Source organism: Kogia breviceps, chromosome 14 (genome assembly GCF_026419965.1).
Source record: "Kogia breviceps isolate mKogBre1 chromosome 14, mKogBre1 haplotype 1, whole genome shotgun sequence".
Classification (NCBI taxonomy): Eukaryota; Metazoa; Chordata; class Mammalia; order Artiodactyla; family Physeteridae; genus Kogia; species Kogia breviceps.
The window spans coordinates 25,267,135-25,276,382 of record NC_081323.1 but is presented as its reverse complement, the minus strand read 5'-3'; the positions used below and the strand labels follow the sequence as shown (position 1 = coordinate 25,276,382).

The 9,248-nt window shown below is 51.8% G+C and overlaps 2 protein-coding genes, 1 long non-coding RNA gene and 3 other non-coding genes across 6 annotated transcripts; 3 read left to right on the top strand and 3 right to left on the bottom strand.

The window, feature by feature from the left end:
• Positions 1 to 1,644: 1,644 nt before the first annotated feature.
• On the top strand, positions 1,645 to 4,362 carry NDUFB10 (NADH:ubiquinone oxidoreductase subunit B10). The gene is made up of 4 exons (XM_059039113.2): positions 1,645 to 1,936; positions 3,281 to 3,419; positions 3,829 to 3,968; positions 4,196 to 4,362. The coding sequence occupies exons 1-4, from the start codon at positions 1,789 to 1,791 to the stop codon at positions 4,297 to 4,299; spliced, it is 531 nt and encodes a 176-aa protein (XP_058895096.1). The 5' UTR covers positions 1,645 to 1,788; the 3' UTR covers positions 4,300 to 4,362.
• A 250-nt stretch (positions 4,363 to 4,612) lies between these two features.
• On the bottom strand, positions 4,613 to 6,616 carry RPS2 (ribosomal protein S2). Its single transcript, XM_059039102.2, has 7 exons — positions 6,226 to 6,616; positions 6,048 to 6,137; positions 5,799 to 5,906; positions 5,371 to 5,544; positions 5,133 to 5,292; positions 4,826 to 4,917; positions 4,613 to 4,731 (listed from the first exon to the last, which is right to left on the bottom strand). The coding sequence occupies exons 1-7, from the start codon at positions 6,409 to 6,411 to the stop codon at positions 4,651 to 4,653; spliced, it is 891 nt and encodes a 296-aa protein (XP_058895085.1). The 5' UTR covers positions 6,412 to 6,616; the 3' UTR covers positions 4,613 to 4,650.
• LOC131741956 (small nucleolar RNA SNORA64/SNORA10 family) lies at positions 4,980 to 5,106 on the bottom strand. Its single transcript, XR_009331303.1, has one exon. It is a non-coding gene; the product is annotated as a small nucleolar RNA SNORA64/SNORA10 family (small nucleolar RNA).
• Positions 5,614 to 5,745, bottom strand: LOC131741954 (small nucleolar RNA SNORA64/SNORA10 family). Its single transcript, XR_009331302.1, has one exon. It is a non-coding gene; the product is annotated as a small nucleolar RNA SNORA64/SNORA10 family (small nucleolar RNA).
• Positions 6,617 to 6,753: 137 nt separating the features above from the next.
• Positions 6,754 to 7,213, top strand: LOC136792492 (uncharacterized). The gene is made up of 2 exons (XR_010836356.1): positions 6,754 to 6,843; positions 7,120 to 7,213. It is a non-coding gene; the product is annotated as an uncharacterized lncRNA (long non-coding RNA).
• Positions 6,911 to 7,037, top strand: LOC131741908 (small nucleolar RNA ACA64). Its single transcript, XR_009331262.1, has one exon. It is a non-coding gene; the product is annotated as a small nucleolar RNA ACA64 (small nucleolar RNA).
• Positions 7,214 to 9,248: the final 2,035 nt, after the last annotated feature.

The following is a 9,248-nucleotide window of genomic DNA, read 5'->3' as shown; positions in this document are numbered from 1 at the left end:
AAGTCCCTGAAATCTCTTATTATTTTTTAATTCAAAGATTTTATGGTTATAAAGTTCTGTAATTGTAGAATCAGAGTTTTACAGGCCTAAGATATCTCTGCAGGTCTGTGGATTTTGCATCCCTGGGTGCTAAAATTCTATGCTACTAAAATCTACAATTCTTTGTTTTTGTCATTGTTTTTGAATGACAAATCTACTTTTAATACTTTGGGCTGAGTCCTGCAGGAATAAAATCACTGGGAAGGGGTAAACCCCTCAGCCCAGAAATGGCCCAGGAGGAGAGGGGCTCCCTGAAGGAAGGAAGCACAGGAGCGACATGTTGCTGACTCAGGGCCAAAGGGAACACCCTCGGTGCTGGGCCTGGGAGCACACGGTGGGGGCTCCAGCCACACAGGCCAAGGGCCAGAGGGTTGAACGTGGAGCCACAAAGCTGCCTGGGTTCCTCCCTCTCATTTGCCTTTCTCTTTGCGCAGGCTCAGCGGCCATGGCTCACGGGCCTAGCCACTCGGTGGTATGTGGGATCTTCCCGGACTGGGGCACGAACCCATGTCACCTGCATCGGCAGGCGGACTCTCAACCACTGTGCCACCAGGGAAGCCCCTCATTTGCCTTTTTCTGCTTCTGCTGCATGATCTCTGAGCCCGTCCGTTGCTGGGTGGCAGCAGAAAGCCATCATCTGGGCACTTTCCCTTAACTGAGTACTATACTCTGCTTTCTCATATTCCTCTGGTGAGCAAGCTTGTGCTGGTTATTGTGGGTCATGTGATGACTCTGGCCCACCTCCATTGGGTCCCCTCGTTCAGCCTGACATTGCAGGCCAATGTTATGATTAGTTGAGTGTGACAGTTTCTAAGAGTTCATGATTTGAAGATTTAAGGTTACTATGATTCCGGATTCTGTGCGTCCATAGAGTTAATGACTGACCCCAGCCTCTGGGCAGGAAGTGACCAGCACCCATCCTCACTGGTGCTAGCCAGGGGGTGTGCCATGTATGGAGATCACAGAGGGTGGCCAGTAGGACCCTGGTCAGTGGAGCTGCCTCAAGGGCACAACAGTGCTCAGGGCCAGGATGGAACCCCAGAACCAAAACAGAGTGCCCTGTGCCCAAGGTAGGAGCCACTTCTCCATAGTCGTGGGGTCGGGGGTGGGGTGGGGGGCGGGGAGAGGGCAAACCTTACCTCCTGTGCTGCTCCAGGCAGCCACCTCTCCAAGCTCAGTGGCATCAGCCAGTCCATGAGGGGCCCTGGCAGACACAATGGAGCTCAGAGAGGGATGTAGGGAATGGACAGTCCAGGAAGGCTTCCTGTTAGAGTACAGCCTTTGGCAGCTTGTGTTATCTGTTGACTTAGTTATTTGCTCTACCAGCCTGAGTTCCCCAGAAGAGCCCAGCTGTGTTCATCATCCTGCTCCCTGCTGCACTTGGCACGTGCCTACACGCCATCCGAACTGAATGGTTTCCTTCCTGCTGTATCTGTCTCCCCTTAGAATGTAAATAGGGATCTGTTTCCTTCACCGCTGATACCAGCGCCCAGCACACAGTAGGCGCTCGTCGGGCGTGCAATGGCGCTGTGGTCCCATGCGGGGGCGCTCGCACTGAGAAGCATCTCCCGAGGCCACACTTGGGCAGGAGGGGCGAACTACAAGTCCCATGGTGCCTCGCGGGCGCTGGCTGTCCTGCGCAGGCGCGGCCGCTCTCCGGTGTCCTCTCTGCGGGCGAACTAGGCCGCGGTACCGAGGCGGAGACCGCGGGAGCTCGTGTGAGAGTGGAGCCCGCCGCGCGCCGCCGCTATGCCAGACAGCTGGGACAACAACGTGTACCCCGAGCCCCCGCGCCGCACGCCGGCGCACTCCCCGCAGACCTCTCTGACCAACCCTATCACCTATTTTACGAAGGCTTTCGACCTCCTCGTGGACCGGCCAGTGACCCTCGCGAGAGGTACGAGCCCCAGCCGGGCCTTGCCCCCCGGGGCCCCCCCACCGCTCCCGGGCCCCCCGCACCCGTCACTCAGCCTGGACCCCCACTGCACCCCAGGCCTCACCTCTTGGGACGCCCCCCCACACACACACCAAGAGCCCTCACCGCTGTGTGGCCCCTGCCGCCGTCCCCGGACCCCTGGTCTCCGGCCTCGCTCAAATGTTAGGGGCTGTTTGCTGATCGAAGTCATCTGCGTCCTGAGGCTTGTTAGATCCCACTCTCCCTGCACGCTTTGCATCCTGCGTTTTGCACAGTAGGCGGTCACAGAGGGCTGTTGAGGTACAGGGGTTCTCCCAACCCTTTGCATGCCTCCAAAATGGCCCGGGTGGTCATGGATGGCCGAGGCCCTTTCCACCTACGTGTGCTGTAACTTGCCCTCCGTGTGTGCACACGCTTGAGAGCTGCCCAAATTCCACCATCTCTGGTCCAAACTAGGTGAACGTTTTAAACCATCGTTGTCCAGTTTGTGGTTCAGCCATCTTGGTGGTGCAGCAGGCAGAGCATAATGCCCTTAGTCACTAGTGCCAGGCTATTCATCCATGCACCTAGTTAATCAATCCATTCGTTCAACAACAGAACATTTGGGGTGCATAGCATGCTCTGGTGGCTCTTTGTGGGGGGAGGAACCACCCCCACCCCGCCCCAAGTTCTGGAAAAAACAGTAGTGGATCTGCTCCCTCTTTTGTATAGCAGTTTTTTAGAAAGTGTTTTATACATCTGGATGGATGAGATCTCACTAGGTCCAACTTGTTCATTTACCCATGGGGAAGTTGAGGCCGGAAGGTCAGCAGTAGCAGAACTGGGACTGGAATCCCTGCTGGTGGCTCCCTGTTGGGGCCTCTTTGCCTCCACAGTGGAATCCCTGTGCTCTTTGGGGAGCTGGGCCGGCAGGAGAGATTGTACAAGGGTGTGGGCTTGCAGAGAACGTGCTCTGAATCCTGCCATCTCTCAGAGCCTGGGTAAATGAAAAGGACCTGCCCCCCATAGGGTTATCGTGGGGACAAAGTGAGTTAATGTATTATGCAACACAGGGTAGTTCCTGGCTTACAAGAAACTCTCCATAAACCGTAGACATTGCCATTTGTAGCCCAGTCCTTTCCAGGACTGTCTGCCAGCCCACACCTCTTCTTTGGGAGTCCAATTGCCAGTCTTTGTAAAAGCTGGGAGCGAACATTTGGGAAACCTGCCTCTTCCACAGCTTATGAGAAAGACAAAGCTAAGAGCCCTTTCAAACTGTGGCTTGTCCAAACCAATAAGGCCTTTGGACCTGGAGTTTTCTCTTTGCACCTGGGGTTTTCTCTGCAGAGTTTATAGAGCGGCAGCATGCCAAGAACAGGTATTTCTACTACCACCGTGAGTTCCGCCGCGTGCCGGACATCACTGAGTGCAAGGAAAAGGACATATTGTGCATGTTTGAAGCAGAAATGCAATGGAGAAGAGACTAGTAAGTCGTCCCCCTTGGGCTTCTGCTCTTAGTCAGTGAATACTACTGAGAGCCATGTGCAATGAGCATATTCCCTCCAGATGCCTTGAGATGGTGGCCAACCCAGATCTGGGGGTGGAGGAGCCAGACCACGGCTCCCAGGCCCTGCCTTCATTTTACTTTCCCTGAGTACAGGGAATCCTTATAGACCTTAGACCAGCGGTCCCCAACCTTTTTGGCACCAGGGACCAGTTTCATGGAAGACAGTTTTTCCACGGGGAAAAGCAGTGTGGTGGGGGGAGGTTCAGGCAGTAATGCGAGCGACGGGGAGTGGCAGATGAAACTTTGCTGGCTTGCACGGACCGTAGCGGTCCTCGGCTCTGGGGGTTGGGGACCCCTGTTGTTCACCCCTCTCTTATTTTCCTTTCAGCAAAGTTGATCAGGAAATCGTCAACATTATCCAGGAAAGGCTAAAGGCCTGTCAGCAGAGGGAAGGTGAGAGCTACAGGCAGAACTGTGCCAAGGAGGTGGAGCAGTTTACCCAGGTGGCCAAGGCCTACCAGGACCGCTGTGAGTCAGCTCCACCCCAGCCTGCCCCCAGCTACTCCTGCTTCTGCCACCTTACTTCCCAGTCCTCCCAGTCTCCACACAGCTGGGGACTAACACTTTGCTAATCACCTTACCTCATCCCTTGTCTGCTCAATAACTTGTCTTAGCTGCCTGAGCCCTCCCTGTATGGAGAAAAGACCACAAATTCCCATCATGGCCCATGACTCCCCTCCCTATCTCTTTCCCAGATCATGACCTGGGGGCCCATTATTCTGCCAGGAAGTGCCTGGCAAAACAGAAGCAGAGAATGCTGGCAGAGAGAAAAGCCACCAAAGAGGCTGCTGCTGCCTGAAGCAGCTCGAGCCACCTCACGTGTGTCTGTTGCTGTTGCTAAAATAAAGAGTAATGGAATCTCTGTGGTGTCATCTTTAGCCCCCAACCTTGACACACCGTTAAGTCTTATTCAGATTTCTCATCTATTGGCCCCATTTCCCTTCCAAATTAAGCCACTGCTAAACTTGAGAATAGGGAGTTCCCTGATGGTCCAGCCTTTAGGGACTCTGCACTTTCACTGCTGGGGGCCCAGGTTCAACCCCTGGTCGGGAAACTAAGATCCCACAAGCTTCATGGTACGGCCCCCACAAAAAAAACAAGAGACAACTATATAAACTAGTTTCATTCACTTTATTTTTCTTATAGAAAACTATGTGGTGGCTACAGCTGGAGCCTGGGTCCTCTGCACGGAAACTCTGGTGTGGGTCTTTACAAGATGATCAGTGAATTCCTAAAAAGACAAAAGAGGCTTTAGTTGTAACCAAATAGACTGCTACCCTTTGCTTTGCCCGGCCTGCCTAACAGGGTAGCGGGGCAGGCAGTACCTGATACGGAGACTTGGTGAACACCGTCTCTTTCCAGAGATCAGGAGTGAGATAACTATAAGTCTTGGAAATGGCATCAAAAGTGGCCTTGGCTGGAAAAGGGAAAATAGAGGATTAGTGAACTGACCTGAGATGAACCCCAGTTACAGCAAGAAGCTGTCACACTCCTAGGAACAGAGAGGCCACTGTGGGCCAGTCTGTCGTGCATTAGGAGGGCCTTCCCCTCTCTCTCAAAATACACCAACCACACACAGAACGTGACTGAGCAGAGCTGAGAGAAGCCAGAATCTACATGTGGGCCACCTACCGAAGTTGCCCAGCGTAGCAGTGCAGCCCCTGGCAGAGGTGTAGCAGTCGTCAATTCCAGCCATCATCAGTAGCTTCTTTGGCACAGGGGCTGAAACGATGCCAGTGCCCCTGGGGGCAGGGATAAGGCGCACCAGCACAGAGCCACAGCGGCCAGTCACCTGGGAATGGGTAGTCAGGAGATGGGCTGGATAGTCTGCACCACTGCAGGCTTTGCCACGCACCACCATCCAGCCTACCTTGCAAGGGACGGTATGGGGCTTGCCGATCTTGTTCCCCCAGTAGCCTCGTCGCACGGGGACGATGGAGAGCTTGGCCAGAATGATGGCCCCACGGATGGCAGTGGCCACCTCCTTAGAGCACTTCACACCCAAACCAACATGTCCGTTGTAATCCCCGATGGCGACAAACGCCTGCAAAGAGACTGACGTGGCTGGTGGTCCACTGCCCTTCATAACGTCAGTAGCCACCCACCGCACAGGGTCTGTTGTGCCCCTCAAGGAAAGACTGGCCACCAGGAGACCTATCTGAGATCTTGAGGAGATCCTTTCTCTCTCTCCCCATTACGAGAGTCACACGTGTGAAAACGTGCAACCATGCAGAGCTGAGAGAGTCTCACAAAAACCTTTGATAGAAACAACCTAGGAAAATAAGATGGCTGGGGTACCTTGAATCTGGTCCGCTGGCCAGCACGGGTCTGTTTTTGCACAGGCATGATCTTCAAAACCTCGTCCTTGAGAGATGCCCCCAAGAAAAAGTCAATGATCTCAGACTCCTAGAAGAAAAAAATTTGTGACAAAATTGTTTAATAAAACCAAAAGTGCAGCCTAGGACCCCTCAATGTCCAACCAATGACAAAGCTCCCTCGACCCCAGGCCAAAGCCCCACCCCCCCAAAAAAGAGAACCCATGTTTACCTTGATGGGCAAAGAAAAGAGATAGATCTCCTCCAAGGACTTGATCTTCATGTCCTTGACCAAGCGGCCCAGTTTGGTGACGGGGAGCCACTGGAAGAGGAAAAGACGCAGCAGGTGCCCACGACCGCCTTCCCGGTGCCGTCCAACGGCCCGCCTCACGCACACAGTGCAGACCTACCTCCTTGTCCTCGGCCTTGCCTCCGCGAGCTCCGCGGCCTCGGCCCCGACCGCGGCCCCGGCCCCGGCCCCGGCCCCGGACGCCGCTGCCGAAGCCTCCGCGGAAGCCACCACGGCCTCCCATGCTAGGGGCCCCGGGGCCCCCGGGGCCTCCGGGCCCTCCCGCAGCACCGGCGTCATCCGCCATTTGCTAAAAAGAGTAACAAGAACCAGCCAGTCAGTGAGGCCCTGGCATCTACGGACGCCTCGGCGCCCAGGCCGGGCTTCAGCCCCACAGCACGGGCGCACCAGCCCGGACCCCGCCCGATGGCGGCGGATTCCCACCGCCCAGGCCCACCAGCCGCCGCCACTAACAAGGATACTCACGTGTTTTTATGGAAAAAAAAAAGAAGGAACCAGCCCTCAAGGGAGTCTTTATATAGCGCCAAGCGCCGCGAGATCTCGGCTGCCCAACCCCAATCGCCCTTGTGCCAAGGGCCTATAAAGCGGCCTGTGATTGGCTCCGAGGGGCCTCGTCGAGCTCTGCGAGTGTCTGCGTGTCTGCGGCCCAGGAGTCTGCGCGACTGGGACGCTGCTATAAGGGCCCGCTCGGCCTCTACCTCGTCTTCTCCCGCTGCAGGTAGGTCCGTTCAGAAGGTGCTTCGGTCTGGCACTTTGCGGCGCTGTGGGGTGGTTGGGAGGTCGGCGTTGGTTGAAAATCACCTGCGGCTTTGGCCGTGGCTGCAGGTGAGACTCGGCGCCCAGAGCCACCGGGGGCCTCAGCTCACCGCCCGCTCCTCCGTGTGGGGAGGTGAAACCCAGGCCCCGACACGCGCCGCCGCTCCGGGCCCGGTTGCGGCCGCTCTCATGTTCTGGAATCTGGTACCTGATCCCTGATCTCGTCTTCTACCCGCAGGATACCTGGATGCTTAGAGCCTGAGGCCGACGCCGCCATGACCGAGGGGGAAGGAGGGCTCTGCTTTCGTTTTTCAATAAAGCTGTTGATCTAATTCATCCGTGTGTGGGTGTTCTTGATCCCCCGACTACCATCCTGGAAAACGCATCTGCTGACGTGGGGACCGAGGTGTGCTGAACAAGGGTGGGAGTGTAAGACTTGCAGTTCAGAGGCTTGCAGTGGCTCCCAATTGCTCTTAGGAAAGGGTTAGGGCCTTTAGGATTTGATGAGCTCAACACTCAGTGGTATTGAAACTGCAGTTCTCTGTTCTGTGCCTCACACGTGGAAATTGTTTTCCTCACACCTTTCCTCATAGGCCTACCCAGGTGGTCAGCCTACCTGCTCTGGGAGGCTCTCCCACATGCTAGGCTCCTGCTGCGGTACCATGGAAATGTGGTCCTCACTCCTGGTCTGTACCTTGGAGCTAGCTCCATAGGTCTCTGATCCTAAGAGACTTGTTGATGAGTCAATGTCTAAAACCCCCTGAGCTCTTGGGGATCTGGCCACCTGGAGAGGTTCTCACTATGGAGAACATAGTATGGAGGTTCCTTAAAAAACTAAAAATAGAACTACCATTCGACCCAGCAATCCCACTACTGGGCATATACTCTGTGAAAACCATAATTCAAAAAGACACATGCACCCCAATGTTCACTGCAGCACTATTTACAATAGTCAGGTCATGGAAGCAACTTAATGCCCATCGACAGATGAATTGATAAAGAAGATGTGGTACATATATACAATGGAATATTACTCAGCCATAAAAAGGAACGAAATTGAGTCATTTGTTGAGATGTGGATGGATCTAGAGACTGTCATACAGAGTGAAGTAAGTCAGAAAGAGATAAACAAATATCGTATATTAACGCATGTATATGGAACCTAGAAAAATGGTACAGATGAACCAGTTTGAAGGGAAGAAGTTGAGACAGAGATGTAAAGAACAAACGTATGGACACCAAGGGGGGAAAATCACGGTTGGGTGGGGATGGTGGTGTGCTGAACTGGGCGATTGGGATTTACATGTATACACTGATGTATATAAAATTGATGAGTAATAAGAACCTGCAGTATAAAAAAACAAACAAAAGAAACCAACTAATACTAAACTTTCTTTGCGTTATTTGTATGGAAATATGTTAATATAAATGTTTCAGACATTACATGAAATTTCTAAAAATCTTATATGTTCTTGTATAATGTTATAAGTCATAATTCTAGTTATTACTTTAAAATGTATATCTCAGAAATAACTAAATTTCCTTGTCAATTGCATTATTATGAACTTTCATCAAATCTTTAACCATGGTCATTTTTAAGTCTTTTGTCATTTACGGACAGTTCTGGGTATACTCTGATGCTTTTGAAAATATGTTCCTATAAAAGGGTTTCATCTTCAAGGAATTCATGGAAAAGACTCTGACAAGTACAGGTTTCGGGTAACTGACTATACTGCTGAACTGAATGAATAAGCATTTTCAGAACTCTAATGGAAAACTGATGAATTCATTAAAGTGCTAACAAAAGATCAAGATGAAAAAAAAATTAATTACATGGGCCTGAGTGAACTGATGAGGATGATTATAATTTTTGTGACTTTCTGTTTGAATAAAAAAAAAATCCCACAAGGACTCAGAGGCAAAAAATATACACATCAATTTTCACTGCAAAGCAAAGGAGCTGTTACAGTGGAGGATTACTGGACTGAATGTCAATATTATGACATAGTATGAGTGTGTTTCGTGTTTGGTAATTGCAATCATTGTTGCTTTTGTTGTGGTCATCCATTTACAATGTCAGTTTACTTGTCTCTTGCAAAAATAAAATACAGTGTGTGTGTGAAAAAAAATAAAATAAAATCAAAAGATTAAATGAAGTAATGCATGCAGAAAGCTTATCCCTGGTCCTAGCACATAGTGAGCACTAAATACGTGTTACTTATTTTTGGAGATTAATATGAACTTTTTTGTAATGGGATGGAGGCCAGAAGAAGGAAAAACGTTTTGTGAACTTCATTCTCAGGAATAAAAGAACAAAAGTGCGTTGGGACATATATCCACCCTATGACCCAGCAATTTTAGTTCTGG